Source organism: Caloenas nicobarica, chromosome 2, assembly GCF_036013445.1.
Source record: "Caloenas nicobarica isolate bCalNic1 chromosome 2, bCalNic1.hap1, whole genome shotgun sequence".
NCBI classification, from domain to species: Eukaryota; Metazoa; Chordata; class Aves; order Columbiformes; family Columbidae; genus Caloenas; species Caloenas nicobarica.
Genome location: NC_088246.1, coordinates 74,994,263 through 75,014,072, shown reverse-complemented (window position 1 = coordinate 75,014,072; position 19,810 = coordinate 74,994,263). Strand labels below are relative to the sequence as shown.

General features: G+C 41.4%; 1 protein-coding gene across 3 annotated transcripts in view; it reads left to right on the top strand.

The window, feature by feature from the left end:
• The window catches only part of FARS2 (phenylalanyl-tRNA synthetase 2, mitochondrial), a 264,495-nt gene that overhangs the window by 220,595 nt on the left and 24,090 nt on the right, over positions 1–19,810 (top strand). Inside the window, exon 9 of one of the 3 annotated variants that reach the window (XM_065629856.1) lies at positions 2,022–2,692. The exons of the other annotated variants lie outside the window; for them this stretch is intronic. Within the exon in view, the coding sequence (XP_065485928.1) occupies positions 2,022–2,040 (19 nt within the window). The 3' untranslated portion in view covers positions 2,041–2,692. Of the gene's footprint in view, positions 1–2,021; positions 2,693–19,810 lie in introns of those variants that run through there. 3 annotated transcript variants of the gene reach the window in all.

The following is a 19,810-nucleotide window of genomic DNA, read 5'->3' as shown; positions in this document are numbered from 1 at the left end:
TATCCAATCTTAACCTCCCCTGCCACATTCCCAGGTGTTACAAGAAATTTAAGCATACAGATTGGTTTACTCAGGTGTTTTGGCTAACAAAGGTCAAGAGAATTGGGTTATAAAATATGTTAATCATGAATTGTAGCATGTATTCCTTGAATTGCATTGCTGAGAACTAAACAGGAGAACAGAGGTTAAATACTTCTCTGCAGGTTGCTCTTTAGTCTTGTTTGATGCAGGGAAGGCCTATCCTTGTCTGTGCCTTTTGGTTCTGATGTATTTTGCATATTTAGTGGAGCTGGTTTTGATTCCTTGTGGGAAAGGATCGTCCCTCTAGCTCTGGGCCCTCAGGCTGCGACTTGTTAAGTGGGTAAGGCTGAGGAGGAGCATCCTGAGTGGAAGGGTGAACCCCAGCATCAGAAACTGGAAGGTGGTAGGGACAATTGCCCTGCTTTACGGTTGTGAGGATCATCAGGAAAACCTACAAGCCGCATTCCAGCAGAGTTTGAAGCAGTAATGGGAGAAGCTGCATTAGAGTTAAATCCTTGAATGCATTTGCTGCAGAATTTTTCATCCTCCAGATGAAAGAAGATGAAATATAATGAGTGCTGAGTAAAGCAATCTTAGCTGTAACCAAAGCCTTTTGGGAAATAAAAACAATTTTTTTTTTTTAAAGCCTAAAATAGAAAAGCTAGTGGAGCCTGTGAAAACTTCTCGATTCTTTGGACTTGTTCTTGGGTTGTTTGTTGTTTGTGTTTGGTTTTGTTGTTTTGGTTTTTTTTCCTTGCCTTTTTTTCCTTACTCCCCTGTATCAGACTGTGCTTGATATCATCACCTTGTTGTCATATTTGCTTGTGGAAACAAATCTGTCACAGCAGTTTCCTATCAATACCCTGTCTTGAGTTAGCAGCATGTGCTTCACTCCAGCACTGTAGCATGATGTCGCTTTTGCTGATAAAAACCGACTCTTTTCATTATCTGTTGAAGAATGAACTGCACGCTGGCATTACCCAGATTTGGAAACCAAGTGTGCTGTCAGACACAGAATTTGTAGCAATTCTTTGAAGTCACAGTTTCAGCCAATGTATAGAGATTCAGATTTCTATGGAGCATAAAATTATTCTCACTCAGAATGAATTCTCTGATGTTTTGTGGTTTTTCAACCCGATTTTTATCTTTTAGCGTTTATATATAAAAACACATATATGGCATTAATATTCCTGGTGTAATGTTGTACCAATAGGTAGGAGCATCCCCACAGAGAGCCGTCAGTATCTTTACTTTCCTCTCACCTGTTGCTCCATTCTCATCGAGATTTTACATTGCTTGATGCACTGATGGTGTCAGAGAGGCAGGTGGTGCGAAGAGACTGGTTATATCAGAGTTATTTAGTAGTTACTGATAACAGACAGTTTACAAAAAGGTATTCTCATAACAGGAATTTAAAATAGAACTGAATCAATCTACTAGGTCAGATGGTAGTACTGTTTATAAGGTGATATATCCATAGAAGAACAGATACTTAAATGGATGGAAATAGCAAGGACTAAGCAAATGACCGTGTTTGTCTAATCAGTTAATGAAAATAACTGCATGGGCGTAGTGTGCAAGTGGTGAATGTAACCTGGGGAATAGCTTCACTAAGTGTTGTGTCGGGGGTTAAAAATGATAGCTCTGCTTTCACCAAGATATGGAAGACAGATTCAGTAAATCCCAGAGCAAATAGTGCATGTGAGAGGATGGAGGCCAAAGAGGATAATGTGCATTAGTCTACATATGTGTATCCACATTAATCTTTCTGGTTGTTCTATGTTTGCCAAGTCTAAATTAGAATTAATGTGGTTGCTTTTTGCCTTCTTTTTTTTTCTTTTTTTTAATGATCACTGTCTTTGTTGAACCATTCAGCTCAGGTTTGTACCAAGTGGAAAATTCCTCCAGAAATAGAATGACCACCTGCAATTTAGCTGGAAATTTAGGCTTTGTAATGCGAAAGATCAATAATAATGTTTGCATTTGTATTTTTTTTAAAGATATGTCCTTTCAGGCTAACAAATGGACTGAACAGAAAATAAGTAAACTGTGCTCATCAGTAGGTCTGAATCAACAGACTCAAAGATTTGATGGACCACGTCAAAACAGATGGCTAGTAATAGCTCTGAAGGAGGCTGCGTGACACACTGGAGATCAGCAGTGGGCCAGTAAAGTGGGAATGTGAAGGACTTTCTGCCTCTGTCACGCAAGACATTTCAGGAAGCAGTCAAAAGGCCATATTCTGCATAGCCAACACCAGTTTCCTCTTCCTCAGAAGTTGCCTCCAGGACTCAGTTTTGAAGCAGTTCTGCTGGGCTGAAGGACCTCTACTCTGCCCTGGTGAGGCCACATCTGGAGTACTGCGCCCAGTTCTGGGCTCCCCAGTTTAAGAAGGACAAAGAATTACTGGAGGGAGTCCAGCGGCTGCTACGAAGATGGTGAGGAGTCTGGAGCATCTTTCTTATGAGGAGAGACTGAGAGAGCTGGGTCTGTTCAGCCTGGAGAAGAGAAGGCTGAGAGTGGATCTCTTCAATGTTTATAAATATCTCAAGGGTGGGTGTCAAGAGGATGGGACCAGATTCCTTTCAGTGGTGCCCAACAATAGGATGAAAGGCAACAAGCACAGACTGAAGTACAGGAGGTTCCATCTGAATATGAGGAGAAACTTCTGTACTTTGAGGGTGCCAGAGCACTGGAACAGGCTGCCCAGAGAGGTTGTGGGGTCTCCTTCTCTGGAGACATTCAAGACCCGCCTGGACACATTCCTGTGTGATCTGCTCTGGGTGAACCTGCTTGAGCAGGTGGGTTGGACTAGATGATCTCCAGAGGTCCCTTCCAACCCCAACCATTCTGTGATTCTGTGACCATGAGTAACCAAGCTGGTTTGGCATCTTGCTGAGGACACACTATGTCAGTAAGTGAATGAACCAGGAAAATCATAGCTCCACTGTCAGTGTCCTGACCAAGCCATCTTTTCTGATTTCTAGAGTATGGTCACTGCTTGAAAAAGTGAATTTGTGGTATTTGGCATGACCCTTTCCTTCACTCTGCAGTAGGTTGAGGGAATCTGGGCAGGTATCTGGGACACCAGCTAACAGTCTTTAACCTAAAACAAGAAACAGGAGGAGAGAAAAGGTCTCTTTTGAAAGATGCTGTCCCCCGTACTAAACAGGCCTACCAGCTGGATGTGCAGTTCTCCCCAGCAGACAGATGGTGACCACACCACTGCCTTTCCAAGGAGTCTCATCCCAGGATGCTCCCTTTTGTTGCAGCACGTGCATGGTTGTGCAAGCAATAACTGAGGAGGTACAGTCCAGGAACATCTTAGCCAACACCTTGGCTGACACGAGACCATCATAGCATTTGGCACTATCTTTTAATGTATGCTGTTCTTCATTTTTTTAACACTTACAAATCCATTTGTAAAAATTATGTTATCAGTATCTGTGTTGATGAGTGACTACACATAACACAATAATGCCTGAAGAGCAACCAAGAGCAGGGACCCATTAGGATAGTGTCTGTTGCCAAAAGAAAGTTTGCTTGAAAAAGCTTTCTAAAAACCAAGCACACAAGAAGAAGACAAACACTAAAATGACTTAAAGCACTCTGAGGCAGAGTGAAGCTGAGGTACAGAGAGCACCGAGTGAAGAGCCAGGAGCCAACAAGTTCAGGGAAAGATGGTGCAGGCAGAACTGGAGGAAATTTTCTGATTTCCCCAAGGGCCCTGTTTTAGCAGCTTCTGCAGAAGTTTCTCTTGGATCAAGTCCTTGACTTTGTTCTCCCTTCCCCGCAGTCAGTCTAGAGGTACCATGTCAGTCTTAGTTTTCTGCAGAATTTAGTGCTTTAGAATTTTGTGCTTTCTCTTCCAGTGCAGTATGCACTCAGCCACTTCAGCAACTCTTTCCCCTGGCCTGGCTTGTTATTGAGCTGTCTGAAAACAGCACTTTCCTTCCCAGTGGATTGGCCCAGGCTTGATGTTGCAGTGAATTTTTGTTTGAATGTGGCAAGTGCTGCAGATGTGGCACAGCTGTGGGAAGATAAGCTGAAGCCTGTTTGTTGTGCACTGTCAGCAGTACCATCCTCTAGTGGCAGGATTGTTGGGAAAGATATGTAAAAAGATAAAACAAATGTTGAAGAGGCTCCAGGAAGAGCCTGGCATTCAGCAAAATGTCTTTCTGTGCAAAATGACAAATTAATAAGTGATTGAATCAAAACTGGAATCCTGCAGTGTCACTTCAGAGTTGGTGGTAGGAGCAGAGCAGCACTTTAACACTTTGCCTGCAGGGAGCGAGAAAAAAAAAACCTGTCGTGAGTTAAAAGGAGAAATGTTCATCCCATAATTACCTGGTGCAAATTTCTTGTTTACGATAGTTTGTCAGTTGCAGTTTTCAGCCTTCAGAAATAAGTGGCCTGGTGTTCAAGTCTGCTGAGTACCAAAAGCTATGTTGAGAACATAATCTGAAAATAAAGTAGCAATACAAATGTTATGACTTCCATACCTTTGATTAGCAGAATGGATGTACAAAAAAAAGAAAACAGTCCTCTCTTTCAAAGCTCACTCAGAGATTTTTAGAGATGCTTTTAAAACACAAAATCAAATTATTTTATTACACACAAAACAAAACTATTTGATTCTGAAGCCTTCAAGACATGAACAGAAGTGCCCAGGGTGCCATTTGAAGCACTGAAGTAGTTCCAAGTTTTAATGTTAACCTCTCTGTCTCAGTATGATGCTACTGACCTGTCCCACGTTGTGAGGATTAATTACTTAGTTTGCACTGCCACTTTGAAGACATAAAGCACATCTCATGTCAGGTAAGGTCTGCATCAAAAGATTCAAGAAAGCACTAAGCACTGGTTTGGGTTTGGTTTCTTTTAAGTCATCTGGCAGCACCTTTCCAATCTACCAATATGCTACAAGATAAGTTTATTTTAGGCTGAAGGGAAGAGCAGGCTGTTTTGAGAAGTTTACAGTTCACTCAAGCCATTTTTGCTTGCCATAGTTTTAAGTAATAATTTGATTTAGAATATGTTAACATTTGCTGCAGGTTGTGAATAGACATTTGAAATGCTGTTTGAGTGTGTCCTTAGTGCCATAAGCTCCTTCCAAAAAAGATTATCCTAACAGGCAAGCTTCAAATCTTTTTGTGTGTGTGTGTGTGTTTCATTATGTAGAAGAAACCGAAACAGTCCTTCTCCCAACATTTTGAGGGGCAGTCATGCCTCTCACCCAATCAACTGGGAACTGCTGTTGGTTTCCAGGGACAGAGGAAAATCAAAGTGAATAAATAAACACACCCCCTGAATGTTATGGAGGACTATAGGGGAGCAAAAGGGATATTCTAAAGATTAGCTTGAATCAAACTCTACCATGCTCTGGAAAAAAAAAAAAAAAGGAGTGCAGATTCCAAAGTTTGCAGAAAGATAAAATAATAACTGGACTGACCTGACAGCTAACAAGCAGTTCCTGGTCTTCTGAATTGGACCAATCTCTTTGTGAAATTAAAAATAAATGTAGTGGACAAGCAAAGCATTGCCCTAAAACTCTTTGACGGTAACTCATGTAGCTGAATACCAGCTCTAGACTCAGAGACTGCCTTTGCTTCTTTATTGAGATGATTGACCTAAGGTCAATGGATAAGTTCTTTTCAGCAGTCTGTCATGTGAGCGGTATTCTGGTCTCCGAGGTCTGAGTGGAGCAGTTTCTTTCCCGATCAGAGTGCTTCCAGCAAATGAGTTATTTCAAGGTAAGCTCTTTCCCATGGGGGTAGTTGATCCAATCTGTTCCTTTTTCCATGACTTTGCTAGCCCAAGACGTTTATACTTGTTCACTTTGGGGTCTGATGAAGTAAATTCTCTTTTGGAGTGACCTTTGCTTCAAGTGTGCAGTAAATGGTCCAGTCCGTCTGTATTCCATTCTACCTGTGAGACAACTTGTCAGTTCTGACTTTTTTTGTGTTGAAGATACTAGAAGGGAATTTCATAATACGTATTGTATACCATGATTTCAGACTACCTCTAAGCTCCTACTTCAGACTTTAACGTGTTCAAAAAGCGACAGTGGTGGTTGTCTGCTCTAGCCTAACATATATTTGTCTGGGTGTATGTATGAAGTGTATCAGCAATTGCAACATTCCGCTGGGATTTCTTCAGTAATGTTTTTCTCCATTTAGGATCATTCCAGTGAGACTTCATGATCAAATACATGGTCTTTGTCAAAGAGTTACTAGTTTGTACCAATGTCAGCAGTCAAATCTGAGGAGAGAGGAGATCAGGTGGAAGTAAGCTTAGGTTTTATGGTGGTATTTTATCACTGTTGCATGTGTAAATACTCCATTCCTCTGTTCACAAGTTCTATCAGCTCTCCAGTAAATCACCTGCTCTACCTAAAGCAGGAGTCTTTCAAATGAAGATTTTTTATCTATATCTTTCCACTTTCTCATAGGTAAAGCCCCAATCTTATGTGACTACTGCTAAAACATCACAAAACCAGATGACTTCTGACATGAGTAGAAGAAAATGTGGGCAAACCCAAATGTTTTAGTGTTCTTGTGCTCTGAGAAGTCACCTTTACTGCACTAGGGTGCAACACCGTTTTCCCTGCCTCCAATGCAGCAGTTAGAAGAGGTGTTGCAATAACAGAATGCAGTAAATTTTAGGAGGGGGAAAAGGGGCAGAAAAACAAAATTCAGGACTACGTTATTATTTCTTGTTTTCTTTTCCGAATGATGATACCGCAGATAGTTATGTACTTGCTTGACTACCCACCTGCTATGGTTTGTGTCGTACAGCCAGCAGACAAGCCAGTTTTGCAAGGTGCGCTCAGGTTTTATTTGTCTGTGCTGTGCTTTTTCACAAACCCTGCTCTTTACAGATTTTTTACTTCTACTTCCTGAGTGACACTTCTGTCACATTTTTGGACTAATGTAATAGTGGTTGACATTTTTGTATCCTCAAGGCTTTTAGAGATTTTTAGTACCTGTAGAAAAAGGCGCAATTCTGGAAATATATATTTGGATGGAGGTAAGTCATTCTACATCACTACTGATTTAGGTGTTTTGAATGCCTGTTAGAAAGACCCTCTTTTTCCCTTTGGATGTAGCTTCCCCTCAAGAGCTGTTCTAGCAAAATAGAAAATGCCATTGCTAAGAGGAATCCTCTCTTCTCCTTTCCGCTGAACTGATGTGACATGATATTCAGTCAAAATAAATGCCAATGGCAAAATAAATCTTTCAGGGAAAACTGAGACACCCTCACGAATCCAGAAAGCGGTGGCTCCACATGGAAGATTGGCAAAGCAGCTGTCGTCGTTTCAAACACGCTCTTCAGTGGGAGAGTCAGGCAGTGAGAGGGAAAGACGTGTCAGTGCCTCCGGTGAAGGAGGGCACAGCCCACCGTGATGTCTGATGAGAGGAAGACCTGCAGGAGATGGTTTTCTGCCAGCACCATTTGACTTCTCCTCTGGGGATTATTCCTTTTTATGTGTCTTTGGGACTGCCTAGGTTTCTAGTGACAGGAACAGGTCAGGAGACCTCTTCCTCTGTCTGGGTTAATTTGGCAGACTAAGCCAGAGGGCTGCAGGGTCTGGTGTGGGTTTGTGCAGCAGAAACCAGGTCCCTCAGTCAGATTGTGTGCGTGTGGTTTTTTATTAATAATGCTTTCAGGGAACATGGAAATGCTAACAGACAGATGGGCAGATCTCTAAATTTTACACTGTGAGGGAGGGAGTCCTGCACAATAATTGGCCAAAAGGAATGGGGAGGTCTCTGTAGCCCCAAACTGCTCTACTAATTGCTACTCTTTCTCCTCAACTCTCTGCTACTTTGGGTGACGTCACTTCTGTCAAGCCTCAGTTAACTCATCTGTAAAATAAGGCTAATCAGATTTGCCTACTTTATGGAGATTAATTTATTAAGTTTATATTGCAAAGCGGTGTGAAGGCATAAAACGTTATGGAAATGTTGAGTGGTAGCCATGTTAAATTAATTTTGTTTATTGAGTCCCATCACGCATAATGTCAATGCGCTTCTGCAAATTATGGCAGCACAAGCTAATCAAAATGTAGGCTTTTCTAATGCTGTTCTTATTTTGCAATACTCTTGCTAGTTTTCTAAATCAATATGAGTTGGGTAAATAAATAAATGACCTATCTTTTGTTTAGCAGCACAGACCATTTTAAAGTCTGCTCTAGAATCTGGCTGGAACCTTCACTTTTATCTGCTTCCTGTATACTGCTCATCTCATAATTTTAACCCCTCTGTCTGTTGCTCCGTCTGTGTTCTTCCTGTGTTTTTCAAGTGATTCTGCAGCACTGAAATCTCTTTGGCCCTTCATTTTAACTTGCTGCATCTAGTGCTATCACTTTCAATGATTTTGATTTGCATTTCACTGTATGTTACCATCCTGACTAGCTCAGTCCTAAATGTTTATATGTGTAGAACCTGTGAGGAAAAAGAGCCCTTCTAGTTCATTTACCAGGGGATACAATGATTAAGTGCACAGGACTGAAAGTTCTGCTCTGCTGTTCCCTGTTGCAAACAAATGTGCTTTCTCAAAACCACAGCTGGGGAAGGAGGCGATACTTGGCAAAGAATCTTCCATTAAGATCACTTGCTGGAAATGTCTGCACGTTGTTCCTGAAAAATGCACTATGGGACGCTGCACTCGTCAATTTGCATTCTTTAAAATTGACAAAGAATTTTGTCAGGGGACGTAGGTGTCTTGTTCAGGAAGCTATTGTAAGATACAATGTCCATCACAGCCACTCCAAAAGCAAAGCAAACCCCCAGATGATCCTTGAGTCCCAGAAGTGGGTTGTTCAAGAGAGAAAGGCATTAACAGTGACAAAGAGGGCATGAAGTCCACTACACAGAGAGTGCTTGTCTCAGTCTTGAGTGTAGTGGCAGAATGTAATTAGGTGTTCCTGTAATCAGACCATCTTCAAGTAGAACTGTTTTGAGGTGAAAGAAAAAGTAGAGGTTGGGAAAGTAAGTACAGTACCTGTATGTGAATTATGCATTCTCACAAAAAACAACAGCTGGAGAGAAGCACCGTGTATCGTGTAGGTGTTTTCATTCTATTTCTACAGAAAAGCTGTCTTTGAAGGCGTGGGCTAGGTTTTTGTGTACCTCTGAAGATGCCTACATACCAAGCAGTGTGCCAGGCACCAGACGGTACACCATGCACTTAGCATCATTGACTTTTTCAGCCCTGAAGTGTCTGGCATCTCCCAAGGGTGTCTGGCATCTCCCAAGGCTGACACTCAGCAGTAACCCCAAGTGGATTGGCCTGGCCAGCAAGCATTAACGCTGGAATCAGAGAAGTTGATCTGGTTCCTGAGCTGCTTAAACTGTGGCTTATTATGCAACAGATCTTGATGTTAGATCAGTTTAAACCCAAAAGAACTTGGCAAATATTAGTGATATGGCTGAAATTACTTCACGGGGTGTTGCTCCAAGTCTGACACTTTCCCCTGAAGGCAGAGTGGATTCTTCTTTCAGTAGAGCTGTCTCAGGCTTCCTGGAATAGAAGCTTCCCAGTGGCCCATAAACATGTTCTCCTAATCCAGGGAGGTCCCACAGCACTGGCACTTAGAATCTTTTCCATATAAAGGAGCAATTTCAAATTTATTTTTAATAGGCTTCAATCGTTTTCTCTTGGGACTTGTGTAGTTAAATTCCTAATAACTCATCTGTTGAGCTATTCATTCTCAGGGAGTTGAATGTTCTCCCTGTGTTCCTGTGGGAACACGCCAGGCTCAGGTTCTGTGTACCAACCGCACATGGACAAATACTTGATATCACGCCATCCGCCGTCACATATTCGTTCTGCACGGCTTTCACTGAGTGTCTGCTTGCATGTGGGGAAGTCTTTCATGGGCCTTAGGATGGCAGTTCAGTTGAATGGGGATCCCTCCCTCCACCAAGAACTCCACAGAGGCAGAGTTTGGTTCTCTTGTCCAGGTTTGTGATAACATCCAAAGATAGTGTTCAAGAGCAGGTCTTCATTGTGCTATAAATGGCAAAAATGTAAAAATGGATGGAGGGCATGTGGGCACAAATGGGTGTTAGAGAGGAGGAAAGATGGGGAGACTCTAGCTTTAAGTAATAAAAAGACAAGGGAAACAGACTGGACTTCATACAGTCCTATTGGTGATGGAAAAATATGAAGCTGGAACGCTGCAGACTCATGGAGTATTAAGGGCCTGGATATCAGGGGCTCAACATAATTAGTGATCTTCGTTTCTTTTGTATTTACAACATATGGTATCAGGAGCCTTGGAACTGCCAGATTTCCCAGCCTGGAAACTGCAGTTAGTGTTTTCAATGCACACAGCTTTGGCCTTGCTCTTTTTTATCACTTCTTAATCAAAATGCTCATGTCAATGAGCAAATGAGCAAAAAGTTGAGCCAAAGAGGTGCACTTGGAGCAGCTTAGGGTGATATTTTATTTGGCAAGCCAGAATATTACCACCTGTACAAGTGTCGGCCATGGCAGCCTCCTGTTGTAGAAATCACGTGTGCAGCTGTAAGCAGCCAGTCCAGATAGAAACTGAGGTGTAAAGAAATCTACAGTATGAGAATCAAGAACCTAATTAAGAGGACATCATGATTTGGGCTTCACAAAAACCAAGCAAGACAAGGATGATGTATCCCTGAGAAAAAGGAGAACGGATGGGCAGCAGATGTTAAAATTAATAAACAAAATGAACCACGTACAAGGCAAGAGTGGTTTGGTTTTCTACAACATACACAGGTGCTGCTTTATCTTACCGTGGGAGGTGCTGTGTCAGAATGTCAGTGTGTCAATTTTCAACATGATCTTTCAAAATGTCCTTCTAGTATATGCTGGTCGAATTCTGATCCCTTGGCTCATACAGATGAAAAGCTGCTGTATCTGGCTGTGTTTCTCTCCTGAATGCCTCTGTCATTTCCTTGAATGCTTTCGTATGCTTGTACAACAGACTACCTCCAACCAATAACTCTTTACATGTACCTGTAAAATTAAAATTAAGTGTGTCAGTATAGTAGCTAGTACAAATTAAATTCACAGATTGAACTGGCAACAGTGAAGAGGAAAAATCATCGGTTATGAGGGAAACTCAAGGAATATAAAGTAATGCATTTTTGAGACAGAATGTTAAGCATCATCAGATAGACAAAAGTGAGATGATTTCATTAAATCCTTGTAGTATTGTAAATGTGTCTACCAGGCAAAACATTAATATTGCCAATATTTATTACACTGAATAAAACATGGTGGTTTTGGATCATGGGGAGTCATGTAAAGCTTGTTCCCATTCACATGGGTCCACATCTCCTGGGTCTTGTGCAAAGAAGGAAACGCGAAACAGCTTAGAGCAAATTTCAACTGAAACCTAAGCATTGGTGTTTTATTTATTTATTTATGATCCCTAAATATTATTTGTTGATTTAAAATTAAGTTATTTATAAGCCAAAGCTTTATTTATTTATTTATTTATTTGTGTGATTCCCATATGATCAGAAACACCACACTTTCTCCAAAAGTTATTTAAACTTATGAAAACATTGCCAAAACTTTTCTTTTTTTCACTGCAGAATTTGTCAAACTTGAGTTAGTGATAGCATCTAAGCTAAGTGATTTTTCTATTTGATGTACTGGTTTTAAACAACTTCAATGTAGGTAACTGAATTGTGTACTTTACTGGCTTGGAAGCAAATTATGTCACGAAGGAATAATTACATTTGAGATATTGAGTAAAATTTCTTGAAGTGACATTATCATCAGCTTAAGTCAGCAATCGTATTCGTGCTTCTGAATTCAGCTGGATGTAGGCATTTGCACGTTCCTGTGCATCTGGGCTCAGGCTCCCTGAAAGCAGACCTGGTGTTCCTAAGCTCTCAAATGGCCTTCTGAAAACTGCACCCATTTTCAGCAACTCCAGAATCATGCCCCATTATATATATATTTCACAGCAAAACTGTCATGTTCCGTGTTGTACATAATGAAACTTGGATACCTTGCAGAACAGGTAATGCTAAAAGGATCAGAGAGGTTCTTGAGCTTTGCAGCTGCTTGTGTCCCCTGTGGTGTCCCCTGCATGGTAAAAGTTTTGAAGCGTGGGTACTTTCTTAAAACTAAAGAGTACGACTGTGCTAGAGAGAATTATGTATTCAAAATGACTGTTGCTGTTGGCAAAAGAACTTGAAGATGTTCGATAAAGCAAATACAGGGTGTGAATGAACCTTTCATTCTGGTAGATGGCATGAAGTAAGTCAGTGTGTGTGTACCAGGCTGTAACAGCTGCTAACTTTTGCTTGAATTATGAAGAAAGCTGCAGCACAGATGTAGTGTATTTTTATAGAAGACACATCTCCTAAAAGAAGCCAAAGTTTAGTACTTAGACAAGGAAAAACCTACTCCTGTGCTGTGAGAGTAGCTTTGACTGATGACTAAGTGCCAGCCTGGGGTATTATAGTGGCTGTGTCTGTGGCATGCTTTAGTTTTCCTGGATTTCAAAGGAACTGCAGAGTTTGACCTGCAGGTGCCAGCTTGGTCCTTTTTTAAAATATGCCTGAAAAGGGCACTTAAGAGGCAGTATGTGCCATCTTCAAAAGTACCGTCTGTCTTGCTCTTACGGAAGAAGCTGAAATACGTTGGCTACTACAAATAGTAATAAAAATTTCCTAGGTAAAATTTCCATGGGACCAATGCAAACCATAGCCTCTGCATTAATGAGCGTCAGCCCTCCCCGTGACTCTGTCTTGCTGGTTACGGGCTCTGAGGATGCTGGGCGAGAGTCTGCAGAGCTGGTTTGTTCCTCCAGGGCACCCCAACTGCAGGTAGCCATGCTGCTGAGGGCACTGGCCTGCAGCAGCACCACTGCTTGTTTACAGTTTCACCTCTGGTATCAGGCAGTTGCAAGGGTTTGGAGGTGACTTGGATGCTTGATCTTCAAACCTGCTTCATGCACGTGTCTTCATATTATGCCCCATTAGTCTCTGGGGGGAGAGCTCTGACATTATGGGATGAAATGTGGGTCCCAGAAAAGTCAGCAGCAATTTGCTATTGACTTCAACAAGATTGACGTTTCACCCGTGATGCCTGCTGACAGCCGGGAGAGCGTTGCAGGGGCTTTGAAGAATGAGTGTCTGAATACGTGCATGCAGTGTTAGTAAGTGATGAAAATGCAAAAAGCCACTGAAATTTTTTAAGCCATCAAAGTAGGGAGACATCAAGGATGCCTTGGATATTTCTGAACAGCTAACTGATTTTCTCATGGGAGATCCAATTCAGTCATTTTCTGAGTCCCTTGGGCACCTCAGCCAGGTTTAAACGAGTCACCTTGTTCTGGAAATAGCCTAGCCACCGAAGACGATGGTATGTGTAGGTTGATCTACCTGTGAAGAAGTAGGGTACATTTTCCTGCGCCAGGCACCATGCTGTTGCAGCTGGATTGCTTCTGCTCCAGACCTCGGTCTAATAACACCAGCTCAGACACCTCTGCGCTGCTCTGCTGTCTGTAATGTGGATGTGTCATCTATCAGAAAGATACCTGCAAACAGTAGCTCTGGGAGGGGTAATAAAGCTTAAACGTGTTTGAGAAGGAAGGAGGTTGGAGCAATATGAGCCTGTAAACTGCAGCAAGTTGCCAGGAATTTTGAAGGAATCTCAGACTGAATAAAGTGACTGTGCTGATAATGAAAATATATAATCCCTTGTGAAATTCAGCTCCTGTGCAACCTACAAGCCCTTAAGCCTTAGTTTAGAATGAGCTAAACTCATTGCAGGGGAGAAGAGCAATGACAACAATAAAATCTATTGGGGAACGTGGCTAAAGGGGGATAAGTGCCTATCAGAAAGGAATATTTTGTAGTTCTTGCAGATGTTGATGAATTTTAAATATACAGAGTAACTTTAGGAACGAATTGTTGTTGATGGCCTAGGAATTGCTGTAATTTATGACTTTAACGTGCTACGTAACACTGTGAGTGCTTGTATGTGTAGGTAGTTCTGCTGATGCAGGAGGGAGCAGCCTTCTCAACTTTCTGACAGTCCTTAAGGATAACTATTTCTCAGCTAAAGAGGAAGTCATATATCCTGCACCTTGAATAATTTCCTATCCATTTGATTGTTCCTTCTTCCCGTTCAAGGAAATGAAGTAAAATATGTTTGCATGCAGCCATAAATGTTATGATGGTATTATATAAATTGTGGCACTGTCCCCCTTATGAGAAGGTGTGTTCATAGCTGGTCCTTGCATCTTGACAGACATCAGGAAAAAAATATCCAGGCAGCAAAAGTTGTCTGAGATGTGAAAATGCACAAGATGTGAGGATGAATTAAATGTATTAGAACTGCCTAGGCTGGGGAGGAAACAGATGACAGGTGACATGATAGAGGAATGTGAAAATAATGAATAGTGCAGAGAAGGCTGGCTGCACGCTCATACTTGCTGATTAGCAGATGTAACAAAAACATCCAATGCAATTAGAAGGCATCACATTCAAAACGGTTAAAGGGAAATCTTTTAAGACAAAAGTGCATAAATAATCACTGACACAAGAATCTCTTGAGCAAAAGAGCTCCAGTGGGTTTGTAAGATTAGAATAACATATGAATGAAATCTTTCTGCTTTGGTACATAAGCCCAGTCATTAATGGATGAGAAAAAACTTCCTCCATTGGCTTGTTATCAAAGAACTGGTCTTTATTAGGCATGGGACTGTTTTCTCCATCAACTGGTTCTGGATGCTTGAAAGGACCAGAGGGCTCTTGATCCAGCATTAATCCCTCCGTTACTGCAAATTATTTAAGGCTCAGTCCCCATATTTCATCTCTTGCTGTTTGGGGTTTTTTTCTGTGGTACGATAAAACGCCAGTTTTTAACTCACTTGCAGATGACTACCTCCAGATCAAAGAAGCACACAATTCTTGTTCGAAATTTAACTCAGAGAAATGGATTTATCTTTGGGTAACTTTTCAGTAGTCAGTAAAATTACCAGAAACACTAGTTAGATTGAGGTTGCTCAGGAAGAAGCTATTTTTGTACTGAATTAAAAGCTATTTGGATGAATAGCAGTTGCAGATGTGGCAAATTACAGTGCTGGCATTCCGTTGCATAGTTAAGGTGATATGGAACCAAACATTAATGTGATGTGGACAGTGCGAGGATACAAATTGAAGGAAACACAGCCACAGCTCCTATATTATTCTGAATTTAGAGTCGAAGCCTAAAGGCACCCCACTGCAGCAGAAAAGAATGGAAACCCTCATAAAGGCCAAATAGGGTTTTCAAATACAGAAGCGTCTGCTGTATGGAAATGAAAAGCAGAACTTGTTTGTTGTTTCATGTTTGTTTTTTTCCAACCTAAAGTACTTCTTCACAGGAAAGCAGGCTAAATCGAATACTTTGGGTTTTGGCAGTACAAGAAAGACATTGACAAACAGAGTCCCACAAAGGGCCACCAAAATGATCAGGGATCTTGAACACATGAGCAGCGGGGGTTGTTCAGGTTGAGGAAAGGAGCTAGTGTAAACTAGAGCAACCTCAAGAGTGTTTTAAATTGGGAGTTCCCAGCCTCACTGCTGCAGCTGTCTCCTCTTCAGCATTACCTTCTCTCCTCTGACGTTGCTGTGGGGTTAGTGAGGCCGATAGGGATGGCTGCCTTAAGTGATGCTGTCACTCATTCCATCACTGGCCTCTGTCAAGGCCATTAATACGACAGAGATTACCTGTGCCTTTTAACTCCGTCATGTTCTGTCTCAGAGTCCTAAAAAGTATCTTCACTACCGAGTGCTTCCCAGTGAAAGGATTCTCCCACGATTAAGTCTGGTTTTGAAAACGTGTGGCCTGGTATTATCTGGAAAGGAGAAAATCTGGGTCTGTATTTTTAGACTGGAATCGTGTGCTGTCCCTTCCTTTTGATAACAGCACGTTGTCAAGGACATGATAGGATGAGCTTTCCTTTTTTCCCTGAAGGGAGTGCCAGTGAAGGTGGAGCACATGATAGCCAGTGCAACAGTGAAAGAGAAGTTTTGAAACATCTTCAATAACTCTTTTATCCTCTCTCCGGGAGGACAGAGGTATTAATAGATCACAAAATCGTTTTCCTCATTTGATTACAAAGACAAAGTTTCTAGGTGCCTTTTTCCCCTTTTACTTTTTTTTTTTTTTTTTTAATTTGGAGATGAAAATTGAGTCTCCTGTTGGGGAGTTCCCCTTGGTCCAGTGGGAGCAGGGATTGGCCACTGTTTCTATGTTAGATAGCAAAAAGAGATTTATGAAAAAAAGTTCTGGCATTTTGAAGGAGTTTCTTTTCTCTCTTCCTTTCTTCCTTTCTTCCTTTCTTTCCTTCTTTCTCTCCCTTTCTCCCTTTCTCTCCCTTTCTCTCTTTCTTCCTCCCTTCTTTCCTTCTTTCCTTCTCTACATCTTTTCCTCCTTTTCCTACTTTTTCTTCTTTTCATTCTTTTCTTTCTTTTCTTTCTTTGTTGTGTATTAACATGGTGTTTTTTCAGTATCATGAAAGTGTTCGAGAGAAAAGACTTTTCCCCCAGAGATTAAATGGTACCAATGCAGTTCGGCTTTGACTAGCATATAAATGTGACTACAGAGTTTTCATAATTGCTGACTTCATCAACAGGACATTCTTAATATCAATAGCTATAACAGCCGAGCACTTAAAATGCAACCTGCAGCTTTGTCTATTTTCCTTTCTTATGCCTTTGCTCCTTGTTGGGTTCATAGGATGGTGAACTGGCTGATAGGAAATATCATCTGTAATTGAATTCAATAAATCCACCTGAATTGGCACAACTGCATCTTTGCAAAGAAAATTTTCCCCTAGGTGAGTGGTATTTTTGCTTTACAGATGAAAATATTGAAGGGTTACTGCATTAAATCATAAAGAAATGAAAATTTGTAACAATTTTCCAAATCAAGCTCTGGACCTGATCCTGTGAGCTGATACATGTGTTCAGCTCTTGGTGAACCTAGAAGGAGATAAAGATGATTGGAAGCTGTAGATCAGACTCTTATGCAGAGTGTCCACAATGAAAGTAAATTCTACATTCACACAAAGTAAGTTCTTCCTGAATACAAATACAATTCTATTTCTTCAACTAAGAGTTTAGCAAAGACATTGCAGTGTGGAAAACGTTAGATAAGCTTGATCCAAGTGCTGATAAATGAATGCTTCCATTGTGCAGAAGGTAAGTGCAACACAGGGCATAGTAAATGTCCTGAAAAATATATATTACATCATTGGATAGGGTTTTTGGTTTATTAGTTACTCAACAAAAAGCATTTCAAAACCAGTGAGTAATGACTGATTTAACAACTTCATTTGTAACGTACTTAATGTACTGTTTTTTCTGCTTTTCCATCGAATTAGTACATTGGGTAATTTAGTGATTTCTGTTTAGACCTAGCTGATGTCTGATAGGCTTTAAATCGAGACAGTCATAAAATTAAAACAATAAATAAGTAGTCTGACAGATTCTTTCAATATTAGCTTAATTCTTGCTCCAACCTATCAAGGGTGATATTTATTATAGACCTTAAGGGCATGGAATTAAAAACCATATGAATTAGCAGAAGAACCCTAACCAGTGATGAAAGTCAGTTTTGTAGCCCATGTGCTTCCTTGCATGGCTAAGTGGGAAGACTATGTCATTAGAGCAAATAAAACAGCTTTGAGATGGATGGCAGGCAGAGAGAGAAGTGTACAAGTGTTGGGCATCCATGCAAATATGTTCTTGTGTGGATGAGCTGAAGTGCGGGAACCAACCGCCACAAGTTTGTGCCCAAACTTTATATACGGATGTGCACCAAGCCCATCCAAACAGCATGAACTGTCCATTTTCCCACTGTCCTCTGTGTCCACAACAAACTGTGGAAAAGTCTTCCTTGTGATCTTCTAAAACAAAAAGATACGGTCTCCACAAAGAGATCACTGTAAACCAGCAGCCTGTTAGAGAGCTATACTGGCATGAAGGGAAGCAGAAAAATGTGAAATGGCACCAGCATTGTAACCCGCTGCCTGTGGTGGATGGGAGGTTGGTGACTATTTGCCTTATTGAATTTCATGTGAATGGGGCATGACTGGAAGTTGCTCTTACTCACATCTTGAGACCAGGCTCTTGTAGACATCCCCACAGCACCATGTGGGTACCAGGCTCTGGGCTTGGCATTCCCCAAAGGTCGGAGCTTAAACCCTGGATTGAGATTTGACAGTTTCATGGGTGCAAGAAGACAGATTAAGTCTCTGTTTGAAAGTGAAGAGCTGGCCAAGTCACCAAGCAAGCACTTTTCTCAACAGGTCTATTTGCTTTGATTTTAACGTGGAATCATAGAATAGTTTGGGTTGAAAGGGACGTTCAAAGGTCATCTAGCCCAACCCCCTGCAATGAGCAGGGACATCTCCAATTAGATCGGGTTGCTCAGAGCCCCGTCCAGCCTGGCCTGGGATGTCTCCAGGGATAGGGCATCTACCACCTCTCTGGGCAACCTGGGCCAGTGTTTTACCACCCTCATTATAAAAGATTTCTTCCTCATGTCTAGCCTGAATCTCCCCTCCTTTAGTTTAAAACCATTACCCCTTGTCCTATTACAACAGGCCCTGCCAAAGTGTCTCCATCTTTCTTATAGGCTACTTTTAAGTACTGAAAGGCCACAATAAGGTCTCCCTAGAGCCTTCTCTTCTCCAGGCTGAACAACCCCAACTCTCTCAGCCTGTCCTCATAGGAGAGGTGTTCCAGGACTCTGATCATTTTTGTGGCGTCCTCTAGACCCTTTCCAACAGGTCTATGTCTTGTATGTTTTCATGCCTTGTTCTGTTAAGCACCAGCAGAACAACTCAGGAGGGGTGGCTCTTCATTTTTGTTTGGGGTTTATTTGTTTGTTTGGGGTGTTTTTTGCCTTTGTAAAGGAGAGTACGGGCTCTGAAATGTTTGTCTCTCTGCTTTCCTTGCTGCTGTAATCTAAACTGTGTCTTGTGTAATGTTAAAATGTGCATTCAGTGCTAGTTTTTTTCCAGTAGAGGTAGCAGCCTTTGCAGAAAGGCAAGCTTTGCAGTGCTTTGTGTAACTGCCTCTTCTGGAAAACAAATAACAGAAAATCTCCAGGGCAGTTCATCAAAACAGATGTATGAAACCTTCAGGGGACATCCTTTTGCCAAAAATAGGCTCTTCTTCTATATGCACAAAGACATGTTCCTGTAAGCAAATTTTCCAGAGACATATCTGACAAGCATTTCCTTTTTCTGTGCTCCATGTAACGAAAATCTGCTGCTTCATTGAACTGGGATCGACAATTCCTGCTTTAAACATGAGCTTGGACTTGTATTGCACTAAAAGAACATTTTCCTTCTGGTTTTCAGGAAACACCTTACGCAGGCAGGAATTCTTAACAAGTCCTGTCACACCCACATTTGGCGTGCATATAAGAGGTATACCTGGAGTCATTCAGGTGTTCAGAAGTGCAGTTTGCATCTGGATATAGTCTCACAGCTTCTGAAGTCACCCGTTTAAAAAAAAAAAAAAAACAACACCAAAGTTATTTAGGATGATGGAAAGGAGATATATTAGTTGTCTTTAAGCTATTGATCCTATAGCAGTTTTTACCTTTTGAAGGAGTACATGTTTAATTCCTCATCGCAAAGCATACTGCCTGCAGCACTGTCCCACTGTAAAGGAGCAGGAGGAAAGCTGTAAGGCTGCCCACTCTCTCAGTACACCAAAAAGAAAGATTCACGGAAGGAGCGAAGCCTGGTGGGGTTGCAGCTTTTGAAATCTGTCAGTCATTC